Source organism: Motacilla alba, chromosome 2 (assembly GCF_015832195.1).
Source record: "Motacilla alba alba isolate MOTALB_02 chromosome 2, Motacilla_alba_V1.0_pri, whole genome shotgun sequence".
In the NCBI taxonomy this organism is placed as follows: Eukaryota; Metazoa; Chordata; class Aves; order Passeriformes; family Motacillidae; genus Motacilla; species Motacilla alba.
Window position 1 is genome coordinate 87,945,949 of NC_052017.1, and position 13,193 is coordinate 87,959,141.

Below are 13,193 nucleotides of genomic sequence, written 5' to 3' on the forward strand. Positions count from 1 at the left end.
TACAGACTGCCAGCTCTTCTTCAAATCTCTAAATTCTCCACTTGCTAAAACACATACCAGTTTCACTTTACTTTCCCTTGCCCTTTTGGGGGAAGGATATTTTTAATGAAATAACCTTCTCTTCTCTTCTACACTGTATTTGTATCTGTTTACAAACAGCTACTCTTTAAAACTGATGACTCAGCCAGTAATTGTTGGGAAAGGCTCAAACACCAGCTTGGAGAATTGCAAGCATTACCCTGTATTCATTTTTGTAAAATAACACCTTCAGCTGAGACCACATCATAGGTTTACATTATCACAGAGAAAGATGGGCTAATCCAAGCCATTGGTGAAGCTTACAATCCCCTCCTTTCTTCATGTTGGAGCATCTTGCTGTCTCTTCCTGCCACACAATCCCATAGAATAAAGCCTTCTGCACTGCCAGGCCTCTCTTATGCAATGTTGTTTCTGACAGTGCTCCCTCATCCAGTATCACTCAGACCACTGAGGAGCACGGGGGTATTTAAATGTTTCAGCTGCTGCCTGGAGAGCAAGAGTGTTGTTCTTCATTTCTAGTAGGAACAACTGCTCTGTGACTTCTTTAAAAATGTATTTTAAGAGTGCCACTTTGCAGACAGAAAATACCCAAACCTGTATGACCGACTGTACATTTTGAACTGAGTTACGATGTTAATGGACAGACTACGATACCACAACCCAACCACCAGTCCCTGTGTGGTGGGGATTTGCCAGGGATGAGGCAACTATGACTTCTCTGGGCAACATCTTCCAGCAACTCAACACCATCACAGTAAAGAATTTCTTCCTTATATTGAATGTAAACCAACTCCCAGTTTAAAGCCATTCTCCCTTTTTCTACCACTATATGTCCTTGTAAAAAAATTTGTTTTGGAGAGCCAAAGATATGCAAATAGAAAAGCAATATACTTGGTATATTATCTAATCAAGAACTTTTGTTTTGTAGGTATAAATGCACCAGCATAATTCTGTACAACACTGTATTCAAAATATCACTAAGTATTCAAAATAAATAAAACATACACCAAACATAACCAGCTTGGACAGTGACATTTTGACATATATTATTTGTGATCTGCAAAGCATAAAATTTCTAGCCTCTGCATCTTGCCATGAAATGCATTTGCCCTCTGCAGGTGACTACTTTTTGTGACATAAACCAGCATATTAAAGATTACTATAAAATAAAGGCCTTGGAAGCAAATATGTGTTATTGCAATTAACCAGCCAACTTATTACAAAATAGTCTGCAACACAGAGAAGTAAAAAACAGCCCTTCAAGACAACTCATTGAAACAAGGAAGTTAATAGTTTTGTACAAAACATAGTTTAATGATTCCTTCATCAAGAAGATAAGAATCATAGAACATAAGTAAATTATTTCAAACAGCCTGTGAATTTACAAAAAAAAAAAAATCCCACAAACAAAAAACCCAAACAGGAAGGTGTAAACAAAACTGTTTGCTCTCTTTATGTCCTTGTAGGGGATCTGAGAGATAGACACATAAAACTTCTGGGTGAACTTGCTTTTGGCCCATTCTACCAAAATAAATTACAGAGAAGTCACCTAAAGACACAGCATTTATTTTCAAACCTGAGAAATAAATTGACCTGAGAAAATTATGAAATAAACCTCTGTTAGTCCAGGATAGCTTTGAAATCTTGACAAAGAGATGGTTCTGTCACTGCCCACAGTAGTGCCATAGTATCCTCTGGGATCCTCCTGACTAGCTTCCTCTTACCTACAAAAACATCAGAAACAATTAATTACAACTGTAAATAACTATTAATTCTGGTTTAGGGAAAATGCTAATGAAGCAATGAAATCAATACTAGCTGCACCACCGAAAAGGCCAAAACATCTGGAATATGAGGACAAAAAAAGCTATAATAAAATATGCTCTGTTCTTCCCCACTTAAATCAGGCTAACAAAAAAGTTTCAAAATTGTATGTGAAAATATTATCAAAGAAAGTAGAAGGAATTTGCTCCTTGATTTTCTGTTTTTGTGGGGTTTTATTCGGATTTGGGAACTTCACTAAATTTTGAAAAGTATGAGCCCCTTTGTTCAACAACTTTACCCACCAAATAAGACCTTCTGTCAAACCACAGTTACTCTGAAAGATGGAATGTCCCATCGATAGAAATACAGACAGCAAAAAGGACTTTTTGCAGATTAGGAAGAACATGTAAAATCCTAGCAACAGTTTAAGTCCATCACTAAACAGAGTCAGCAAAATTGTCAATGATGCAGAAAGCCAGAAGTACTCAATAAACATTTGCCCTGTATCTGGAAAGGAGACAGATGATGTATTTATATCTTATCATGATAAGGAAAGACTCTTGCTCCTTTCCCCACTGGTAGTAACAGGAGGGATGTTAAACAATAACTGTGTTTTAAATACTTAACTCTGTAGAATGATGACAACTCATGACAAGCCCCTGATGTTGATATTTAATAGGTTTGGGAATAGTGGGAAGAACCTCCTCCCCAAAACCTATGAGCAAAAAAACGTGATTTCAATTCCCACAGAGAGTAATGGAAAGGCACGTGCAGGGACACAAGAGAAAACCACATTTATACCAATTCCTGTCAACAACATAATCTTGAAGAGGTAATAGGTTTTATACAGCCAACACAGACTCCAAAATGACAACAGAAACTGCAGCCGCTAAGTCAACATAGGGGCTTTTACCAGGCTTGTTTATCTCTGTGCTACAGATTACTGCAGCATGTAGAGATACTGAGCAAACTTCCAGGATCCCATGCCTGTCATGACTGCTGACCATGCACACATGCTACCTGATTTCCAGAAGACAAAACTTAAAATACTATGTTTAGAATTAGCTCTGACATGTCTACGTAATGCTTAGCTCTCTAGTAACCTTCTCTACAAAATATTCTGATTACAATAACATTGCTCAGGACTAGGTCTGGTGCAGGGCAAACAAAACTAACTTGTAACTGCAAAGAAAACTATCAACATCTCTGTAAATGGATTTCAGTGAATGTCCAAAGGATTGGGACACTTAGTATAGTACCAACTTCAGAAGAAAATACAAATATAAACCACGTACAATCAGGGACTAAAAAAACAGCCTTCACCTATGACCAGAGACCTTGGGGATACAGAGATAATGTTGCCTGTTATGATGCCTGTTCACACCAAGGGTATACATGTGACTTGTCACCACAGTATGTCTTTGTGTACAGCACCACCAATTATTGTATCAACCCTGGCTGCACCAGTGGAACAGGGCTAGTGCAAGTACAGGTAAGATTTTAAGCTGGCTATAAGCAAATGGAGAGATAGCATTTGAATTACTTGGATCCCAGTGATCTGTCAACCAACTACAGTGAAAGTTTCCATCTTAAAAGTTTCATACTAAAGTCACAAGTCACAGCCTGCTAATTGTTCAGGCAGCTGTTAAGCAAAGATTTCTCAAGTCTTGATCTCTCAGAGTACTTGAAGTCTCAGATATTTCCAAAAGAAACTGGACTCTGTAGATAAGAAGAGTGGATTGTCTTAACACTATGGATGTGAAGAACACATTCTGCCTCAGAGAAGGTAAGATTTATGAAAGAATAGCTGAAAATTACTTTTTTCAAGAGAACATCACCACTGACTTTCTACGGACCTTTGGACTTTTCCTGCTCCACCTTCACAATACTCAGGAAGTACAACATTAATGGTCTTCCCCAGCAATTTAGGAAGAAAGGTTATTCCCTTTCTGAAGGGCAATTCTCACTGCCAGCGAAGCCAACTGACAGGTGGACAGCTTTCTCTTCCTGGGTAAGAAATTGTACACAGAGTTAGGCCTGGACCACATGCAAGTTTCAGGTCAGTACTGCAGTTAGGCAAGTTAGGCAGTTCTATGGGTACAACAGAAGGAACCCAATTGCTATTCAAACTAGGAAACCTTCACCTCTACTTCCCAGCCCATTTTCCCTGGCATCTGTGGTGGTGTGACTTCGTGGACAGCAGAGACCACTCCTACGGCTGATGCACGCAGCCATGGAAGGCGAAATTCTGCTGAGCAGTAAAGCTGCCTGGGGCTGTGCCTCCACCCTGGAAGTACTGTCAGATTGAACAGCAAAGCTTGCACAGAGAAGGATGGAGGAGCTTTGGTTTAGATTGTGGTCTGCCAGTCCAAGATCCCCATAGCAAAACCTTCAGCATTAGAGACGAAAACTCACATGCGCCCTATGTGGATCCTAGAGAAGTGAGGCAGCTCCCAGAGAAGCCACTGTCCTACTGGTTGTGTCTACTGCATTCTCTGCTTAGTTCTTCAGTCCCTGTCCCCTCCAAGCAAAGCAAGCAGCCCTGCCCTGGCTTCTCAGCAGCAGTGAGCAGACTTGGGGCCTCTGATTTTGGTGTCAGTGAGTAACTCAAAGAAGGAGTTCCTCTGGGAAAGGCTGTTGGAATTCTGCTCCATATAGAAAGTCCATAGCTCTCAAGAATGTGGCTAGCAAGATTCCAATCATCGGTTTGTTTCCAGTGAAACTGTAAGTGTGGTCTTGATACATTCACACTGAACCACCAAAACTCAGACTCTGCACTCAGGTGCTGCTGCATGCCTTTGATATGGGAAGGAAATGCTTCCTTCCAAAAGAGCTGCTTTCTTTTTGGGGCAATGGACCTCAGTGCAGCTGTCAAAGGAAGCTTATGATACATTCCAATCAAATAGGTGTTACTCTGGAATGAGACCCAGGAATTTCTTAGTCTTTTATAACAAAATTGCCCAAGCAATGACTCATTCAGAGTGCAAATTATAGCGTCAGCATTGAGAGTCTGGCCATCACTGCAATTCATCAACAGCACTGGCTGCTTCAGGAAGACCTCCTGCTGTCCACTTTTAGTATCTTAAAACTGAAAATTCTGTTATTTCTGGGGCTGGCCTGCAGGCAGACTGCACAACTGTTTAAGGAAAGAGCTCCTCAGATGCCAGGGACACAGACAGTTTCTTTCACCAAATGGAAGTGTCAGAGATACACCAACACCACAACTCTGCAAGAATACACATGCAGTGGAGCCAATGCTTCTGTTTCCAAGAGACTCCACTGGCACTGTTTGGAGTATAAGTTTAAATTGTGGGAGGAGCTTATTTAGTTGCCAGTTAATCTACATTTTTTTAAAACAGAAGCTTGAGCATTTGTGTTTCATTTAGTTAAAGGTGCTGACAATACATACATAACTGACACAGTCGTATTAAGCCTTCTGAAATGTACAAGCTTCCTGAGTGCCAAGCATCAACTGTCCTGTGAGAATAAGGCTCTAGAAAATGCAGTGCTGGAAAACATTTTAATCTGCCTACTTATACTTAGTAAATTTGAATAAAATCAGAAAGATTAATGTACATCTGAGAACAACATTTTAGGATTAGAAAAGTTTAAAAATCCATTTGTTTGTAAGTTTAATTACAATGAGCCACAGACAAAACTATAAAAATAGCTGAATACTTACAGACTTTTAAGGATGTAAGCAGACATTTGTAAACAGCTTTGTGATTCAATAGTTTGACAGTGAAGGCATGGTAGCAGAGCCATTCTGCTACCTGAATAGGAAATATGCCAGATACACCTTTGTTACCTTCAGCAATCCCTAGAGATAGAAAAGGAAAATAATGTAACTGAAAATGATGAGTATTAAGAAGTATGTCTGGTCTCCTTTTTCTATAAAATCACCCCAGGATTTTTTACTAGAAACCTGTGCAGTCAGTGAAGTCTTGTGCATCAGCAGAAAATTAAGAAACTAGCGTCTGAAACACAATCTTCAGAAAACTGAGTTTGAGAAGAAAAATGCACTGTGATTCTTATTATACATTTCACAATATTAATTCCTGATCTTTATCCCAAAATTACACCATTGGACTGCACATACAAGATGTTCTATTTGTCTCAAAAAATCCCAAACAAATCCAAACCCACTACTCCATTGCCATTAACATCCTATACCTGCATTTATTGTTTTCAGGATAGCATAGCAGCATGATGCAGTCTGAGAGATAATCCTTAGGAAGAAATCAGGATTTTTTCTAACTTCCTGGCTGAATGGAAATTGGAGAACACAGGCATGGAACCTGTTCAAAAAAACCAGCCTATTTAATAAAAAGTCATTTGCAATTTCAAGTGAAACTGTGATTACACAGCTTAGGCACTATACAACATTTAAATGCACACAACAGTCTTTAGCTGTATCGACACTGTTACTGCACGACACCTCTCCCATATATACACGTTCCTGGAATGTATGTAAATGATGCTTGTTTCTAAAATTTATGCTGAAAGAAGATCTTGAAGCCATCTGCCTTGGCAGCAGACTTCTCCTCTGAGGACAGCATAACTGTGTTATGTGCAGGGAAAACTAAACTACCCACTATCACCAATGCCAGAGAACACTCACATGAGAGTGTGAGAGGAAGAAAAAAAGAAGACTTCAAATAGACTTCCAAATGATTTCACAGCCCAGGATACTCACTCCTTTGCCTATTTGGAAGCTAACTCTTTAGATGTTATTTGTATTGTATGCTTCCTTACACCCCTTTAAAAATATTTTGAAACTGTTGACTATTTTTTACCTTCAGACTCTGGCATTATAATCCTGCTTACGCTGAATACAGTCAATTTAAATGTTTATTTTTAATTAATCTACAATGTGTATACTTGTTTATTAAATTAACCCAGCAATCACTTAAAAAACCTGACCTTTTCAATATATAAATGATAGACCTAAGTACCATGCTGCATTACAGGTCTTTGGCTGAATTAACCTGACATACAATTATCATGGTGACAGTCATTTAAGAAGCATATAAAAGCCACTGTTAGAATGTTACCATAAAATCAAACAGAAGTAACTAAGTGATCATGTCTATCAGAGAAAAATCTTAAATCACCCACAAGCCAGAAGTTTAAGAGCTGGACACATCAGTGCTGTACTAGACAAACCCAAATACATTTCTTGGACAAAGAATACAGCTTGAATGTGAACAAAGTTGAATTTAAGAACAAAACCAAAATGTCTGTTCATAACAGGTGTGAGCATAGCAAAAGAACATCTGATTTCTGTGAACAGTGAAGAACTTCTTGCACATTTTTATGTTAAAACAATAAAAACCCAATTACTTGCTGCTGCCAATCATTCCAAGTTTTCAATGTACAGAGTTTAGCATTTTCTGCCAACTTGCTTATCAGTTTTGATTTCTTTCCCTTATCTTTGTTTAAAACATTCACTTCCTCTACTGATCAAGCCAAGGTCACAAATGCCAAGATATTACCAGCTAAGGAGCAACTAAAATGTTATCAGCAATAAGAAACTACAATTAAGTTGGTAGAATGAAACCTCACTTTACCTAGAGTTATACTGGTCAAAGTTCTATATGACTTTAACAGATACAAAGTTCTAAATATAAACTGCCTAATATTTAACTGATCTAAATATAAAATGGTTAATAAGACTTCTTATCATACTCATGAATCAAAACAGACTGGTGATCTTGAGGTCAGTTGTCAAAACCAAGACACTGAAAATGCATTTGGCAAAGCATCACTTAAACACACACATCAAATATATTCCTGTATCCTAAACCTAACAGTATTACTTAAGAACAGTGTTGAAACAAGAATAACTTGACCTATTACTGACATTTACTACTGCACACATTATATATATATATATATATATACACACACACACACTGCACACCTACATGGCTCACTTTTTTTCTGATTCATAGCTCCTCCATGTGTCAAGAAAGAGTAATGAAATATTAACACTTACTTCAGAAGACAGTGACCCACCTGTAAGCCTGGAGTAAAAATATCTTGTAGATGTTAATGAGAACTGTTCTAAGGCTGTTGATCTAGAACAGAACAGAAACAGAACTATAAGAATATTTTAGTGTCATAATAGGATTTGTTGAAGATCCAGACAAAAAATATTTTATGCTAAATTCAAGAGCATAAAACTTAGTTTTATGCAACTAAGTTAACAATGTTGTGAAGGATTAATTCTGGAACCCTACACTTTATCTGATGTCAACATTTCCAGATTATGTGGATTTCCTCTCAAAATAAACTTTTATGTTAGAACTCAAAACATTTTTAATGCTCTTCATCACTAATCACTATATTGCCAAACATCTATTTTCATATTCCCACCTGTAAATCAAGAAATAAACCATGACATTTCAGTTTGAGGACTGCACTCAGTTTGTATTTCATGTTTTTCCCAGCTGTTACACTTGAATTGAAGGAAAGACTTGATCTGATAGAAGTACACGTGTAACTAGAAAAAAAAGTAAAAAAAGTAGTTAAACTCTATGGGCTAACAGACTAAATTAAATTCTGTAAAGTAAGCCTCATTTAACTTCCCATGTTACAGAGATTTCCAGCTAATCAATGAGCCAGTAGCTAAAAGACGACCATAATTAAATTCAGTGTTGAAAGAGAATAGGCCCTGAGGCATTAAGGGTATTTGCTAACGGCTGACTTCAATGTCTCAGGGCTGAAAAGTTCAGCCTGCTAAAAAAAGCAAAATCGATAACCTTAAAAACAAACTAAATGGATTTCTTAAACACATTGTCTAGCCAGAACATTATTAATTACTCCAGTGACAATCATCTGATCTATGATCCATGCAATGCAGGAGATTAGGCTTGAAGCCACCTTAGTTACTGGAGCAATCCTGATGTTCCACCTACTTAAGTCAAGCTTAATGAAAGCAAAGCCTTGAAACAAACACTGCGGTGGGCTTGGCAGTGCTGGGTTAATGGTTAGACTTGATCTTAAAGGTTTTTTCCAACATAAACAATTCTATGATTTTATGATTCTGATTAGTGCCTCCCTGACCAGTAGCATCAATATCCTTTTCAACATAAACTGTTTCTTTCAAGAACTCAGCTAGTGAATAAATCTCTTTGGCTGTTGAGTTTGGTCCTTCACTATGGAAACAATGTCATATAAATTACTTCCCTAAAGTGACCAACCTTTTCTGTTTAGGAAGACTACTGAGGAACATCACCATCCTATTGGTGGAAAATCTCCTCCTAATTTTCCACCTAAATGCTTAAGGGCTGTTTATACTAAAAATGGTCAATAATGAAGCTAATGAAGCAATATTATCCTTGAGTTTAAAGAGTTCTTTCTTTTCCATCTTTAGCAAATATCTAATGCCACCTCTCATAGTTCATATACAGGGTCTACAGAACTTTTCAGTAGGATACATTCTCCTGTCTGGAGTTCTATGCCACTTCAGACTGTTTTCTGTAAATGGTCAAGGTTGCTAGTTTAAAGAGAAGTCCCCTTCCCCACACATTCTTTCCCATCTGAAGTGTACTGGAGGGAACACCTCTGATGTTGAAAGAATTGCTAGTCCCTGTAGTCCATACCAAATTAATCCAAATCTATTTTGCAATTAATTCAACTACACCATTCCCAACACACCCTTGTGCTTCTCCCACTATGTATGAGATACTGTAAAGCTGACACTGGAGTGCACAACTCTATTTACCTGGAGTAATCGCAGTAAACCTCAAGTGTTTTTATATCTAATAACAAACCACACCATGGGATCAAACGACAATCTGGCAGCTGTTTAAATTTGGAACATCCTGGGATATCATCAACAGGAAAATTCACCACTGTCTTATTTGGGTTTATTAAAAGGCCGTACTCAGGAATACCTGTTGTTAGAGTCCTAAAACAGATACCAACAGTTAGGCAAAGCCCCCCCCAGCAAAGCAGACAAAAACTGGCATCATGCTGCAAGACAGAGGATCTTGAACAAAAGGGCAGAAATCAAAGAATGAAGGGAACCACAGCCAACTCTTCAGGTTAAGGAACACAGCTAGAAATAAAGAAAGAGAAGACAGTAGAGGTAAATAAATAAAAATATAAACTTGAGGATAATGGAGAAAAAATTTTACAGATTAATGCAAACTAAGCACATCAGCCATGCAACACTTGAGACAAGCTGTATGAACCACACTCACAGAAACCTTTGAAATAAAAATCACTGGAAAAAGATGACAAGTTACTGTTTCTGGAAGTTAACAAAACCAAGGAGAATCCATATAACAGGAACCTCACTTATCTAACGAAAAGTTTTGAAGGGAGGCATTTTCCCTAAGAATGATTTCACTGCCAGAATGCCTGCTGATTACCTGCTACATACTGGATCAGCAGTGTCATGGACAAGAAGCAGTTCGTCCTACTTGGCAACGTACTTATGCGAAGGCTTTAAAGAGAGGAAGAGGTAGGCTCTTCTTGGGGAGTCATAGTCTTAATGCTGTCTCCTCAAAACTAATTTATTGAGTCCCCCAGTTCTAATACTACATTAGGAAAATCTGGTTCTACTCCATTTGTGGCAGAGAGCTCAGAGGATCTGATCTGTAAACAGTTCTGGAAATTTCTCACAGAAAAGGCTACTTCTCTATAGGAAATCAACACAGCTGGTACAGAAGTTGATATAGAACAAAGATGCAGACAACTTCAAAGGGCAAAGAAGGGCAATATCTGCACTGCTACTCAAGTGACATTGTGCTGAAAAGATGTTATAAGAGATTAATAGCTTGAAGCCCTCGCTGTTAGTTTGATTTATCTGTAAACCCACACATCCCTGGAAATTTCTTTCTGTTTTGATCAGGACATGAGGAGAAATGAAGTCTTCAAAATACACTACCACTATCTTGCACAATTTATACTTCAAACTGTACTTAATTGATTGCTCCATCACCTTTAAAGCTCACAACAGAGCTGCATCTTTGTGACTACTGAAAAGCATGACGCAACTGACAACACTGCAGATGCTAAGCTTTTCTTCAAGACCTGTCCTTTGGATCCTTGAAATTGATTTTGGCATCAGCAGAACTCCTCTAGGACTAACTGTACACTCCTATCCAGATTAAGCAGGAGCTTTTGGGATTCAATGTTTAAAGAAAAGGTAGTTCTGAAGCACAATAAAAAATTACTGTTTTAAAACTTCTGTGTGAACTGCATACTACTATGCTATTGGTATCTTCAGATACTCATCATGGAATGTTAACGACCAGAAAATTCCTAGCAATATTGGATCGGACCAGAGCTGCATTCTTTCCTAGGGAACAGAAAACAGCAGCATGAGTTCCCAATTAAAATATCTTGAGAATGTACATAAGACACCTTAAAAATCTGAGGGAAAATGGTTTTCAAAGACAACTGTCTGCTGCTTTGGTTAGGCTGCAATACAAATTTTTGCTTGAAGCTCCATCAAGGTTAGTAGGTAGGCCCCTAATTCAAACTTAAGCAGGAATTGCCCACCATGTGAACTGCAACAGATTGTTAACTGGCTACCAAGAATGCAGTTTTAGGATTCTTCCCAAGCACAGGCTTCTACCAAGGACTCCAAAATAGCCCTTGATTAATAACTCATAAAACAAATACACCTATGTGTATAAAAAAAGAAAAAGAATTATGTAAAAGATAATAATGCTTACTACTTTGCAGACTATGTCTCTAACAGCATACCTTAGAAAAGTTCTTGCCTTCACTAAATGTGGTGTAAGCAGCAAAAAATCATCAATGAGACGTATTAGGACTCTGTAATCAAGAAGAAACCAATCTTAGATTTTTTAATATGCAATCTTTCCAAAGTTTTTTCATACACTTCAGAGCAACAATGTGCCTGCCTATTTTAATTCACAAGATGGCAGAGGCCAATATGCACTCCAAATTAAGACTCATCAAGAAATTCTCTGTTTTGCTTCTTTCCTAAACATAAATGAAAAAAAAAATAAAAAAGCAATGAGACTGGCTAGATAAAACATGAAGGAATTTACAACATACAAACTATTTCACAATGGCTTCCCTGGATACAGGGCTTTACACTTTTCTAGGGGAGAATTTGCAGTATTTTTCTTGACAAGACAAGGGAAAGAGGTGCCTAACCAGGTACACAAGTAGATTCTTGACGGGCTCCAACCCCCTCTTTGTTCACCAGGTAATAACTTGTTTATGAAGCTACAGCTTGACTGTAAACCAGAATACCATCTGCCACTGCAAAGGCTGAAATTTTCCAACAGAATTCAGACCCCAAGCGTGCCCATTTTCTTCTGGTAAATCCTGCCTAGCAGATCACAGAGAAGTAGCACTGGAAATGATATGTACAGTCATCTTCAAAGCAAGAGTACTGCCATCACTATGACCAGATCACCTGCACCTTGGCCCGGCCAAGTCAATAATCACCTTATTCTCCTGACTCAAAGGACAAATTAAATTATTAAGATCATTCAACAGACACTTAAACAACATTCTAAAATCTGCTCTACATAACAAGAGCAGCTACATTAAAGAGTGCATTCTTCTGAAGCAGTTTCATAATTTCCACTTTCTAAACACCCTTTGAAATCAACAACAGATAGCTTTTCAGACTCACATCAGAGCATCCTCAAGCCTGTAAGAAGTACTACTTTTGTAGGGAAATGTTTAAAATTCTGACACCCAGGAAGGCTTCCATGAAGAGACATCAGACAGATGTACTTATCTGGAGTATTCCCATAGTTCTTTTTAATTTTTTTGAGGGAAGAATTCACAGCAATGAAGGGAGATGTCTGAACACAAGTTTCAGGGTCCAGCTTACGACTAAATGCCCTAATCCAGGATTCAGTTGGGGATATGTTCATACAAAGGTAAAAGGAACCTCAACATTTTTACAGCTAATAAAGAGGTAAAGTTTTTATCAAGCTAGCTTTCTGTCAAGCTCCTAAGGAGCAAGCACATGCAGGACACAAAGACTGAGAAGATTTACCAGAAATCACACAGGGCTTCAAACAAGAACCAACATACCCCACAAAAATATGCTATAAAGCTCTGACCGTGATAAAATGTTAAGATTTACTGACAGTGGATTGGAAAGCCCTCAGGCAGAAGCCTGGAGTATCAGTATCACAAAGTACGTAACAAACATCTCATCTTGTCTGAGGTGAAAAAACCACAGATGATGTGGGAATGTGTGAGGCATAAACTTCTCAGAAGTACAAGTGCAGCTTGTAAGACTCCTTACAGCATCCCTAAATACAGTGCCCTTTCTAAGAATAAATCTCCCACCAAAGATACAGAAAGCTTCTCTGCATTTGCATCTTGCAATGGGGAAATTCTCTCAAAAACACAACCACAATTTCACTGAAGCTGCAGAC

The 13,193-nt window shown here is 38.1% G+C and overlaps 1 protein-coding gene across 1 annotated transcript in view; it reads right to left on the reverse strand.

Annotated features, from left to right (window-relative positions):
- Nucleotides 1-13,193, reverse strand: part of TERT (telomerase reverse transcriptase) — a 34,233-nt gene that overhangs the window by 2,780 nt on the left and 18,260 nt on the right. Inside the window, exons 10-16 of the mRNA XM_038128137.1 lie at nucleotides 11,527-11,598; nucleotides 9,533-9,718; nucleotides 8,182-8,308; nucleotides 7,822-7,883; nucleotides 5,977-6,101; nucleotides 5,486-5,623; nucleotides 1,655-1,763 (exon numbers count right to left, since the gene is read on the reverse strand). Of these exons, the coding sequence (XP_037984065.1) occupies nucleotides 1,660-1,763; nucleotides 5,486-5,623; nucleotides 5,977-6,101; nucleotides 7,822-7,883; nucleotides 8,182-8,308; nucleotides 9,533-9,718; nucleotides 11,527-11,598 (814 nt within the window). The 3' untranslated portion in view covers nucleotides 1,655-1,659. The remainder of the gene's footprint in view (nucleotides 1-1,654; nucleotides 1,764-5,485; nucleotides 5,624-5,976; nucleotides 6,102-7,821; nucleotides 7,884-8,181; nucleotides 8,309-9,532; nucleotides 9,719-11,526; nucleotides 11,599-13,193) is intronic.